General features: G+C 47.3%; 1 protein-coding gene across 2 annotated transcripts in view; it reads right to left on the bottom strand.

Moving 5' to 3' along the window:
- TRM11 (tRNA modification 11 protein) overlaps positions 1–13398 on the bottom strand; it is a 140327-nt gene that overhangs the window by 58826 nt on the left and 68103 nt on the right. For both annotated transcript variants that reach the window (XM_086780864.1, XM_086780865.1), the window contains exon 4: positions 10095–10169. In XM_086780864.1, the coding sequence (XP_086636990.1) occupies positions 10095–10169 (75 nt within the window). The remainder of the gene's footprint in view (positions 1–10094; positions 10170–13398) is intronic.

Genomic DNA, 13398 nt, shown 5'->3' with positions numbered 1-13398 from the left:
CACACGTGCATATGCCAAACACCGAAATGTATGCATATAATCCACTTTTGGCTTTCAGCTATACCAAGCCTCAAATCATGTTATGGTTTTCAAAGCTTTTGTTGGACACCTGTTCAACACATGAGTTGCACACATTATAGCTTCCATCCAAAAATTGTAAGGCAACTTTTGTGCTTTCGCCATGCATCTTGCCATCTCCATGAGAGATCTGTTTTTCCTCTCAGCTTCGTCATTCTGCTGTGGTGTATAAGGCACAATACATTGGTGTTTGATGCCCTTTTGAAGCATAAAATCCTTGAATGCATTTGACATGTGTTCTCCACCTCTATCTGAACGGAGTTTTTGGACTCTACATTCACACATTTTTTTAGCCATTGCTTTGAAGTGTCGAAAGCATGCAAACACCTCTGGTTTCGCTTTCAAGGGGTAAACCCAAGCAAACCTGGAGTAGTCATCAATGAATGTCACGAAATAAAGATGCCCTCCCATGGATGGTGTCCGCATTGGACCACATACATCACTGTGTATGAGCTGTAATTTACTTCAGCTCTAACAGCTCCATTCCCGGGGAATGGTTTTCGATGCGTCTTTCCCAAAATACACCCGATATACATGTCTTGTTGGAGACTCAAGAGGCGGCATATTATAAACCATATGATGCTTCTGCAAAAGTATCAAACTCAGAAAATTTACATGCCCAAAATGAGCGTGCCAAAGCTCTGCTTCATGCATAGCAGGAGTGTGGGCAGCCACTATATGTGCATCATAAGTACGCTTGTCATAGCTGTCCAGCTTATACAAGCCTTTGTATCGTGTTCCGGAAGTGACTATGTCATAACTCTTTGATGGGTCTTTCACCAAACACTTCCCATCTTCAAATTCAACCTTTAAACCTTGGTCGTTTATGGCTGAGACAGAGAGCAGATTTTTCTTTATCCCTGGAACATACAAGACTTTTGTCATAAATATATTGGCACCATTGGCTGCAACAAGTATGACATTGCCGATTCCCTTTACTGGATAAGTGGTATGATCTGCACATGATACAGTGTGGCCATTTGAAGCATAAACCAACTGCTTAAAGACATCTTTGCATGAAGTGATGTGGCTCGAAGCACCACTATCAAAATACCATGATACATCATGTCGGTCAGATGCAATGCAAGACATATCATTGTCTAAAGAACTTGGTGTCACTAGTGCATGTGACCAAAAAAGTGTTCTTGAATTACATTAGCCGATTGCTCTGCTTTACTATCAAAAGAATCTGCTACTGCATTGCTTGCATCTTTCTTTTTCTTTTTTGCAATCCGCTTTCTACATTCATTGTAGTGGCTAGGCTTATGGCAGTAGTGACATTTGCCCTTCTTTTCATGCTTGTTTGCATCCCCTTTGTCAGACTTTTCACCACCAGAAGAGGGCTGTCCATAACCAACCTTACTAGACTAGTGTCCCCCATGCTAAAAGCTCTTTGCTTTACCCTTATCCTTGGCTGTAAATGCCTTGTCTCCACTAGGGTTGCTAGATAGGATTGCTCTTCCTGCAATAGTGAACCCCCCCAGCTCTTCAAAAGTGACGGGATCAACACCTCCTCTCATAGAGAAGTTGAGAGAGCTGTGAAAGCCCAAATAGGAAGGTGGTAAAGAATGAAGACTGTTGGTGACCAGCTATCTATCCGGGATAACCTCATCAATGTTGAGCAATTGTTCCTGCAAATCTTTCACTTTGGTGAGATGATCTAACATGGAGTCACCTTCATCCATAGAAAGAAGATCCAATTGCCACTTCAAGAAGCCAACTTTTGTCTCATTGCGTACCTGATACATTGATTCCAATGTGTCCCATGCAAGCTTTGATGTCTTGCAAGACCGAATGTGTGGAATAATAGACCTTTTCACTGACAAGGCTATCTCGTCTGCTCGTGTGGGAGCAGGTCCTACTTCAGGAGCTCTTTGAGCACCTCCCCTTTGAGGCATTGCTATCTGTATGATAAGTGGGCGTGTGTCAACACCACTCACGGTGCCCCAAAGCCCTTTGGCTACCAGCAAATTAAGGATCATGAAACTCTAGAGGGAGTAGTTTGATGCATCCAACTTACCTCCTGGGTGAGCACACCAAATACATTTGTAGCATTTTGAGCCATGTAGACAAAATACACCTGCAAGCAAACCCAAGCACCAATGTGCACTGCCAAGCAACCAAATGTCCTATGCAAATTTTTGCTTGCAACCTGACACAAGTATAAACCTACACCAAACTGTCCAAGTACACTCAATGTGTATACATATGTGACAAATCACTACTGTAACCCCCTATTACATGCTCCAAACTGAAAAGCCCCAATTTTTATGCACTGCAATTGCTTCAATGTGTAGTCGATTGCCCAATTTTACAAAAGCCCCAAATTTCTGCGACCGAAAGAGGCTCAACTGACTGATTTTGGCCTCAATTTGAAAAACCCCCATATTCCAAGCAAGGCAATATATTCTGCTTTGCCAATTTGGCATCAAATTGAGGAATCCCCCACATATTACATAGGGCAACTCACAGAAATCCCCAAATTTTCTCTGTTTTCTGCAAGTTAATGCTGCCCTACACTACTACTTTCACCTTCTGTTTGCAATAAAGCAAGCTATGCACGAAAGCCCCTTGAAGGGAACCCCAAAATAAAAATTTTGATTTTGCAGGTGGTTGTGTCCTTTGAGGCGGAACCTACTGGAGATGCACGGGCAGGAGTGAGCAAACCTTGAGCTACACGCACGGGAGCTAATGACGAACAGGCGGCGCGGGAGAGCCGGTAGCGTGCAGGCGGGTAGGGGGAGTGCAGGTTGGAGCCAGAGGCATTGACTGTGCAGGACCTGGCAGCCTGTAGACAACGGGACTACACCTGCCAGCAGCAGCAGACGACTGGAGCGGGGCTCTTACGGTGTCAGACGGAACAGAAGCGGCGACAGCGACGCCGAGAAGAGCCCGTCAAATGGATCTAGGTCGGCGTCGAAGTCGGACAAAGCAAAACAGCGACGGAGTGAAGGCCTTGATTTTTGCCCAACAGTGGCCTGTGCCACTTAAGCCACAAGTGTGGCGGAGCTTAGCCGAGCGCCGCCCACTATGGTGCGAGCTCTGCTCGTGGGTGGGCAGGGCGGTGAAGCAACCCTCCCCACTAGTGCCACCTGTAATGGAGGCTCGAACGGGCTGAGCAACGCCTAATGGGTGGCGAGGGTGGCGATACGCGCGCGGACAGATTGCGGAAGGCAACGGCACAGTCGACGGAGTTGTTCCTCGCGGAAGGAACTACCGAAAGGTATGGACCTGCGCGTGCAGGAGAAGGGGAACCTCGCTCTAATACCAAATGTTGGGACTCACTCACTCACACACAGCACGGTTTCCTGCAAATTAGGGTTAGCTGCAGAAACAAGAAGCTCACACAAAAGAGAGAGAGAGAGAGAGAGAGAGAGAGAGAGAGAGAGAGAGAGAGAGAGAGAAAGAAAGATTTTATTAACGTCTTCCAAAAGACCGAACTTGGCCTATGAGACAAATCAATGTACCTGTGTGGGGTATCCTCTGTCATCCCAACAAAATGAAAAAGTACTCAACTAAAAAGCTGAATCTGGGTGTGCAATAATAAGTACAATGAGTGGGGGAGGGGATGGAGCTCTACTACTAGGAGAATGCAAAGCTATGTGCATGGAGTATACAATCATGATATGCAACCTAGCTAGCTCCATCCTGTACCATACTGGGGGTATAAAATGGTATACATCAATGAAGGAGGTGTCCACAGCTCCCTGAAGAACATGCCTGGGTCTGCTCTGAAGCGAGCCAGTCGCTCCGCACCCTCTCTGTGAAGCTGAGCTCTGATCTCTCTCATCTCTCTCTGGTAGAGGCGTGGTGTCCGAAAGCCAGGTGTCCTCTGTCTCATGCGGGCTCTGAGTGTCTCTACTCTCTGGAGAGTAATTCCCTCCTGTGTAGGGGCTGGGAGTGGGGTGGATCTCTAAAAAAATGTAGTAATCTGTCTGTCGTTCCCCCTCTGGCGCTGTCTAAGCCTATAATGATGTCTCTCTGTGACGCTGTATGTCAAGAAGAAACTAAAGAGCTTAAAGCACAATCCCCAAAGGCTATGATAGCCCCTAAAAAGACTAGTCGATCAAAAACAAAGATCCAAAAGAAGCAGACATGGAATATTATATGAAAGCATAATGTTAATGCTAACAACATTGTGGGCCATTGAAAGTGGTTTGGACAAATGCTTTGAAGTTTCCTCCCTTGCAAAAATAGCGATTGATCTCTCACTCATACCAAGACTTCACAAAAAACAGCACATTAATGTCTATGATAACCTTCCAAAGTAACTCAAAGAGTATCCCAACCCCATGTTGCAGAAGTATGGTTTTTGTTATTTGTGATTCAAAGACTGTAGGCTTCAAATTGATGTTTCATGTATTCTATGCATTTAGTGTTATTTTTACATATTTTATACAGTATATATTTGAAATTTTGTACATGCAAAAACCTATAGGTAGGAAACTTGTAGGAAACTTTGGGCTGATTTTACGAAACCCATTTGAAACGCGTTTGAAACTTTTAGGAAACCCGTTTCAAACAACCCCCTAACTACCATGGGCTAATGGCAAACAGGAGCTTGGCCATTGACACTTGGTTGACAGTTGGAGGTAGGCCAGTAGCTTGCACGAGGTGCGACCACCCCCAGGAGACTCAATGACACTGTCTTTGGGATTGCCCAAAGGCTCAGCATGTTTGGTGGCGGATTCTCCGCATCTTCACTATGGATAGGGCATCGACCCAGATCATTACATGGGGCACTGTCGCTTGGGCCACAGAGGCTGAGGTGGTCAAGGCTTACAAGGAGGATGGGGGAGGGCTAGCCCTTCAGGCCTCTCACCACCACATTTCGGCAGTACCAGTCACAGCCCCACCTACAGATCACTGGCGACCAAGCTCATGCCGACGATGGGAGATTTACAATAGCATCGCACTCTAGCACATATGGCGAGCTAGATGCAGGGAAGCCATTGAGAGTACCCACACACCGCTAGCTAAGTCTATCAGGAGCATTTGGCTAAATATCATACATACTCTCCGCGACTAGTGGGGGAAGTTGCAGGGAGGCTCTAACTACATGAGGAAGCGGCAAGAAGCTTTCTTGAGGCTCTGGCGGCAGCCTGGCCCTTGTCTCACTGATAGAGGTCGTGACCCCACTTGGTATTACAGACCACCTGTGTGGTTGTTCCTTCCCCTCCCACCCCCCCCCTTGTGAGATAGCCTTCTCCTCATAGAGCTGCCAGCAAGAGGAGAAGTGTCTCTTTCCCCTCTTTTGATTATTTGGTCCCCGCCCTGCACATGAGGCGAGTTTGTAGGATATCGTGTCTAGTAAACACGCCTAGCCACATTGGGGGGGTCGGGTCTGGAGGAGTCAGCCACTCCTAAGGGATAGCGGAGTCGATGTCAATGCTGAGCCTATCTCTACCCCGGATCCCTGTCAGCCCTCTCTCCTGCACCTCCGAGGGTGACGCCTGTGGGCGATCCAATCTCCAAGATGGCTGGTCCCATGCTCAAGGCGCCCCAAGAAACATGCAGTCGGGCCCCTAGCATGTGGCCACTGGGTAAACGAATCAAGAGGTTCTAGACCAAAGGTTGCCAAAGCCGCTCCTCTGAGGGAACTAGAGCTATATGTCTGAGTATGTCTGAGGGCATCAGGCCTAAGGTGCTCCCAAGCACGAAGTAAATTGTTACGACCCTGTGTTTTACCCTCTGGACAACAAGCAGGTGGGCACGGGCACGGGATAGACAGTGTGAACAAGCATCAGTTGGTTATGGAAAGGAAACTCATATGGTGGCCAGCCCTAGTGTGAAAGGGGACAAAAGGGATTTTAAAGTTTATAAGGTTTTTAAACCTTTGATGACTTAAAACATTACTATTTTTTGAGGCATGCGTTTTTGACATCTACTTTTGGCGTTTTTGAGAAAAAAGCGAATCGTATCTTTATAAGGTGAAGGGTGGCGCATGGAATATACAGGGGCGCTTCCCCTTGAGGTGGTCGCCGTGTGGAGCCGGGTGCTGCTGTGCGTATGGCTACCGGGCGGCTACCGGGCGGGTGACCACAGCGGCAAGATACATCATCACCTGCATCAATAGTCCCTTGAGTACTTGCTGCTCGTGCACGTACAATAGTCCTAACATCAGCCCTTGATACATAGACCCACAAATTCTTTGCAACTAGTACATGTTTCATCATATATGCCCACATAGGATAGTTGGTGCCATCCAACTTATCATTAATGGAGAGCATACCAAACAAATCACTAGTATGGCTGTCACAAATGTGTACAAACAAGTAGTGTGACTGAATCAAGGCAAAAATCTGCAATCCAATGCTGAGACACCCGAAAAATTGGGGGGAAATGCCCCAAATGTGTCTTTATCACTTGTTCCAATCCTATACCACCCAAAAAATTGGGGGAAATGCCCTAATGCCAAAGAAATGTACCTGTAATACCAAAAAAGGTTGCAAATGTCTCTAATAAACCTGCAAATAGTGTTAATTTCTACAAAATCCCCAAATTTCTGGTACAATTACGCACCAAATCTGATGAAATCAATGCCAATGTATGTCAATGTCGCAATTTCAGGCTCTGATGAAAGGCCACAAAATTAATGCTATCAATTTGCTAATTTTTCAGCAATTTCTGTAATATTTGACATTAATAGCAAATATTGTTATTGGTTACTGTTGGCACTGCTTTCGAGGAGACGACTGCAGTCGAGGCAGATGCAGATCTATACGGCGACGAACTACAGCAATCAAGGAAGATGCAGATCTGTACGGCGGCGGACTGTTGCAGGTACCAATCTTCGGGAGCGGCACTGATATGCAGGAGTGTCGTAGGGCGGCGGCACTAATCTCCAAGCGGTGAACCGAGCAATGGTAGGGAGCAGGTACAAGCGACGAACAAAGCGATGGCAGGGCAATACTGGGTGTTGCAGGGCAGCGGGCAGTCGCAGATGACGCAAGAGGCCAGTGCAGGCAAGTGGCACAAATCTCAATGGCAAGCGGGCAGTCGTCGCAGATGACGCAAGAGGCAAGCGCAGGCAAGTGGCACAAATCTCAATGGCAAGCACAGGGCAATCGCAGAAAAGTGGCACGAATCTCAATGGCAAGCGGCAAACTGCACGAAACCTTAATGCACACAGCAAGCACCTAATGCACACAACAGGTAGGCAAAACCCTAACCCTAAGCTGCCGGTGTGATGCGGCACTAGCAGAACTGCCCTCCACTCGAAGAGTCTTGGGCGAGGGTTTAGACGGGGAATAATCACAATCCATGCGGGGGAGGGGGGGTGGGGGGGTGGGGGGGTTGGGGCAATAATCCTGTCCTCCATGTGATGCCACTCTGTACGAGCGCGCGCATATGAATGCTTTGGACTCCATCGATCATAGTAGAGGTATCTGTAAGAGGGGGAAGAGATACCGCAGCAGAAGTATGCATGAACACAAAGAGCAGCACCTCCAGATTGGAGACTACCATCTCCCCGTCGTGGCCTCGAGGGCTGAACCTCCAAGCTCCATCCTAGCAAGAGGCCAAAAATAGGTGAGAATGTCAGTGATGCGGAGATCACAGAGATGGTGGGAGAGCTCGATTGCCTGACCCTAGATGGCAGCCACCACCAACACAGGATCCCACTCTGTCCCCGAGGCTGCACTAAAGGGAAAAGAGAAGATCATCGCGTCATTATTTGGTGTAGAGGGCCTGGAGTGGTGAAAATTCACACATACCCAAACAGGGGCTACTGTTTCCTCAAACATGTCAGTCCCTTCCGTCCATAGACACCGAAAGAAACTGTAGTGCACAGATTGTGCCAAGATCCTAGGAACTCTGGCGAAGGATCCCTCACCATGGAGGCGGCAATGGTCATCTCTACCGGCTCGGAAAATCAATGAATCAAGCAACGGACTGATCCCTCTGGTTGCTTTAGCTCCGGGGCAGGGGGCTGCTGGGGGGCGACGAGAGTGCTCTGGAGAGGCAGAGGGGGGGGGGGGGGGGGGAGGCAAGGCTCGGATGATAAAGGCACGGCGGAGTGCGTTGTGGTGGGTAAAGTCAGTGTCAAGACTGGGGGAAAAGGAGGAAGAGGAGAAGGAGGTGGGTGAGGCAGCGAGAGATGGCAAAGGGGCGGAGAGGCTGGGGAGGGGTGCTGCTCTGAGGGATCCATCAGAGAGAAAAGCTGAGAGGAGGGGCCCACCAGGGTCTTGGAGAGGCCGGCTGGCCTCTCAAAACACTGGGGGTCCTTGGGGGGGGGGGGGGGGCACCATACTGGTGGGGCCGGAGGGGCCCACTCCGAGACTGGAGAGGGCACGTCAAAAACGAAAAAATGCTAAGATAAATGCTCGTAACGGTTCTCTGACAGAACGGAATCCTCCTGAGATCTGCCAACCTAGCGCGCCAATGGCGGTACTCGGCTCTGGTGGTCGTCTGGTGGCCTGGGCGCAGTCCAACCATCCGCCACTTGCCGTCCGCTAGGTCACCGGAAGTCGAGGCCTCGTGCTCTGCTGCCTAAGGGTCTACCTCTTTCTCTACTCTCTGGGGAGGATCAGCACAAGAACTGGAGGGAGGAACCACCGGAGGCGGTCTCCTGGACTGCCACCGAGGACAAGCTCTAGCTAAATGACCCATCTATCTGCAAATGAAGCATTGGCCTGGAAGGCCAAAATACCCCACGCGCTGCTGTGTGGGGTCACCTCGGAGGCTAGGAATAGATATACAATGTGGTACAGACTCCGGCAAGGCCACACACATGCGGAGGGATGGAATCCTAGTTGCCCTCGCGAGGCCGAGGCAACGGTGGGGGGGGGGGACTCCATCACTTTCCCGATGGCACCACCAATCAACGGGAGAAGAGGAATGTACTCCTTCCTAAGGCTTGGGAAGCAAACTGTCACTAGGAAGCCTGAAACGCCAATGGGTCAGGCGCTAGATCGAAGCCGTGCTGCCACTGTGCAAAGAAGGCCTGCACCGTACACAGTGCAAGGAGACTCAGCTCCATGACTTGGTCTAACGCCAATGGCGAGTCGAACTCCACATGGTAGTATCGGGGCCCCAAAGGGTGAATATCGGTGATCTTTGCAAGTTCGCCAATGAGGCTGGCCTAAAAAAGATCCCGAGCTGTCCGCGCACAGGGCGGCTACCAACAATTTTGCAGACCAGGGTGGAGGCCTCAAGTCAGGCAATAGTCGTGGCAAGAACTTGTAGATCGGCTTCGGTCGGGGATGACAAAGCAGCTGCCATGGAGTCCTAAGGGTGAAGACTAGAAGAGGCTGAAGCTTGCCGAATAAAGCTGAAAACCCCAGAAGCCAAGAAGCACCAACCTGCACGGGAGGGGAGAGAGGAGAGGGGCGGGGAAACGAAGAGGAGGATAGAAAGAAAAAAGGGGGGGCGGGGGGGTGGCAGCTCAGAGAAAAAAGGGGGGAGGTGTCCAAAAAAGAAAGTAGAGGGGGAAGGGGGAGGCACTCAGCAGCATAGAGAGGGAAGGGGGGGCAGGCAGCAAAAGAGGGGGGGGGGGGAGGGGGGGGGGAGGGGAGAAGGCACAGCGAAAGGGGCGGGCGGGCAGCAGATCGAAGCAGGGGGGGGAGTGGGCAGCAGAGCGAGGGGGGGGAGCACGGGAGCTTGCACACCAACCGAAACAGTGCGGATGGTTTCTCGGTTTGGTTAGCTGATCATGTGGCTTCATGTGACCCGATTGCCTGAGGGTGAGTTGATTTAGCTCTAGAACTGGGTGGTGAGTTACGGTGTCATCTGTTCAGAGCTTTTCAGTCAAAGAGCAATCTTGCAGTTATGAAGTTGAGCAATCCATGACCTGGTCCTATCAGAGACATTCCAAAAGAGAATGAGGAAGCGACAAGGGTAACAAGGTATCATGTTCATTAGAGAAACAAAACGTTCCATTCACCTCCTGAAAACTAACTACCATTCTCAAAACTATTCCCTCTACCAAAATCAGGAAACTTGTGACAAAGTTTTTGTAGGTCCAACTGTATAAAGACAAAAGGCTATTACTTTCCTTAGCATCAAAGCAATTGTACCTGTTTGAAATTGCTCCACACATTGCAATCTGGACCACGCCCATCTCGTACAACCTTTATATCAATATCTGCACCCTACCAACACAATAAATTTGAGTGAACAGAACAAAAGTGTTCAAAAGGTAAAGCAAAAGGCATGCAAACCCTTACAAACTATAAAAGAGAGTACACATAAATGTCAAAAACTAAAGGTAAAAACTTATGACTTACTTTATGACTCCATAAGAAATTAGTTGCAACCTTCAAATCCTACACTTTATCCTAAGCTCTAAAGACTGAGCATTATAGCATCTATATTCCAAGTCATCAGATGTCAGCATGAGGTAACCCTCATTTTATTTATGGAGCCTGACCACACAGTCCTTCATCAGTTCTTAGACTTTTAGCCTGCTGTGCTTTTACTACTTTCTAAATAGACGGATTTCTAAAAACTGGAAGCACACCACTACGTTCTCCTCGTGAGATGGTTCCCCTTCTGATTGGTGGATGACAGCCATTTATGAGCATCTAATAACGTGACAACACATACTTGAATGGTACACAAGCCTTTCTTGTAACATCAATGACATCATACACTGTCACATACAGAGCGTTTCTCTACATTGGGGCTGATCGAGGGTGATTTACAGCAGTGATTGGGCTGAGTTCAGAGGTCCACATTTTCAGTATCATTCTGTACTTAGGTGTACTGCTGTATCTCATATCTCATTTTCTTGTACATATATATACAGTAGTTTAGGTAGTTGTGTGTTCTGCATGTCTCTCTCTATTCTGTTGTTTTCTATTCTCTGTTATTCATTTGCACATTAGACATAAGTCTACCACATTTGGTATCAAACCATAACCTTGCTTCAGCTAGATTTGTGAGCAGGTGGTTCCGGAGTAGTACAAACAGTCTATACCATAAATGGTGAGCTCAGCACCAAGCTAGACCGGCAGGATACATGGACAAACTACAATTGGGCAATACTGCCAGTTAGGCTTAAGAGCCTATTGCTAGCCTAGGGAACCTGCAATTTTTTTCCCCTTTTCTAGCACCCTATGCGTTGACTACCAGTTTAGGGTAGAACCCGTAGTATTAGGAGTGCACAGGGTCGGTTTTGGGGACAGTTTTGTTTTCTATTTGGGTTCTCTTGCTAATCACAGGTTCATAGTTCTGTCATGAATACAAAGGCGTTGCTAGAAATAGTCTCTCCCTTGATGGTGGAACAAACTAAGCATATGGAGGCTTGAGCGGTGGCAAAAGACACTCAGACGGAGGTGCTACAGACTCACATAGCCAGAATTGTTGCTAACAATGCTAACTCCGGAAAGCACCTGGTCATGGTTGATAGGGGCCCCCAACACATGCCATGTCTAACTTGGCTTCTCATCTAGCCCTTCATTTCCGACAGAGGATGGATGACTTTGAGCCTAAGGTCAAGCAAGTCAACTCCCTCGAAATGGCTTGTAGAGCAGCCAGCCGAGCTTCGCTCCCAGTCGGGTAGCAAACATTCCATATCATCATCTAGTCCACATACAAAACACCATTCGTGTCACCAATGGACGCCTCGGAGTCCCAACCCAATTTTCTAAAGCCTCCTAAGTTCAACAAGAACATGGATGGTGAAATTGTCACAAACTGGACCCATGAGATGGTTGCCATGTTGGCGACATTGTCACTAGCTTTTGTAACTTCTCCACTATACCAACTTCCTGGATTTGCGCATGTGTACTGGATGGATCCTTTTGGAACCAAATGACATGGCAAGATTGTCTCTGAGGGATACAAAGGATGGAAATATTTGTCTTTGAGGATACAGATGACGGGAATACTTGTCTTAAGGATACAAATGACATTAATACTTGTCTTTGAGGATACTGATGACGAAATGCTTTCCTGATATGCAGATATTTCTGATATCAACGAGGGTTAGCATATTTTGTGAGCACAAAACTCATCTAATGGATCCCGGTTTTTGAGTTAAATAATGGTTGCACCGTTTAGCTACCCCTACATGGAATTGGAATAGGTGATTTGTCATCTAGAACATGCACTCATTCATGCTTGGCTGACTTTCTTTTATTTGCATGCAAAAATTTTAAATGCCTGCATGTACATGGTTTTATGGTATGTATGTGTCCAGGGGTTTTATGGTATGTATGTGTCCAAGGGTCGGGGTGCCCAAGAAAGCCCAAGGACAAGAGTGTTGCATTAATCTAACACTAACAAGCGACTTTTATGAGTTTTGTAGGCTTAAATATGTTCAAATGGTTTAATACCATGCGTGCTCACATGTAATTATAAGTGAGGCCACACTTATCGGATGCCACAGGATCATGCTATTTCTTGATATGGGATGGTTAGCTTTTTTACTTAAGTTGACTGTTATGTCTTGAAGCAATTAAGGACAACTATTCTCTATGACACCCATGACGCCATCACTGGTGGACATAGGGGCATGAACTGAAGGAAATCGAGAGGCAACTCTATTGGCCCAGAATGAGGCGGAACGTGTTCATACATTTTCAACATTGTCCAATTTGTCAAAAGGTGAAAGCGTCACATGGAAAGAAGATGGGTTTGTTACAACCATTGCCAATTCCTGATGGCCCTTTCCAAGATATCTCTATGGATTTTGGGACAAATTTGCCTCCCAATCCAAGTTAGCGTAATGCATAATGTTTGACGGTTGTTGATCATTTTAGCAAGTTCGTCATACTTATTCCTACAAGGCTAATGTGACTGCCGAAGATGTTGCAAAGCTATTTATCAGGCATTGGTATCCAGTCGGTGGCATACCTAGGACCACTGTATCATATCACAATACCAAGTTTACCAGTCATTTTTTGAGGGATATCTATATGGATTTTGGGACAAATTTGCCTACCAATCCAAGTAAGTGTACCACACAATGTTTGACGATTGTTGATCATTTTAGCAAGTTTGTCATTCTTATTTCCTACACGTCTAATGTGACTACCAAAGATGTTGCAAATCTGTTTATCCAACATTGGTATCCAGTCGTCGGTGGCATACCTAGGACCATTGTATCAGATCGCAATGCCAAGTATACCATCTCAGGAGGGCATTGTTTCATAATTTAGGTACTAAGTTGAATTTTTCTAGTGCATTCCACCCACAAACAGATGGCCAGACAAAAATTTACAATCAATTGGAGTTCAACGTGCTGAAGAGAGTTGTCCATGATTCACAAGATAAGTGGGAACAGCTTTTGCCTTTGGTTCAAGTTGTTCTCAGTGGCTCTTTTTCTTCAGCTATTGCCAAGACTCCATATGAGGTGGTGTTTGTCGGAAGACCATT

This window comes from Cibotium barometz, chromosome 42 (assembly GCF_041138505.1).
Source record: "Cibotium barometz isolate CiBa-2024 chromosome 42, ASM4113850v1, whole genome shotgun sequence".
In the NCBI taxonomy this organism is placed as follows: domain Eukaryota; kingdom Viridiplantae; phylum Streptophyta; class Polypodiopsida; order Cyatheales; family Cibotiaceae; genus Cibotium; species Cibotium barometz.
This window is presented reverse-complemented; position numbering and strand designations above follow the sequence as displayed.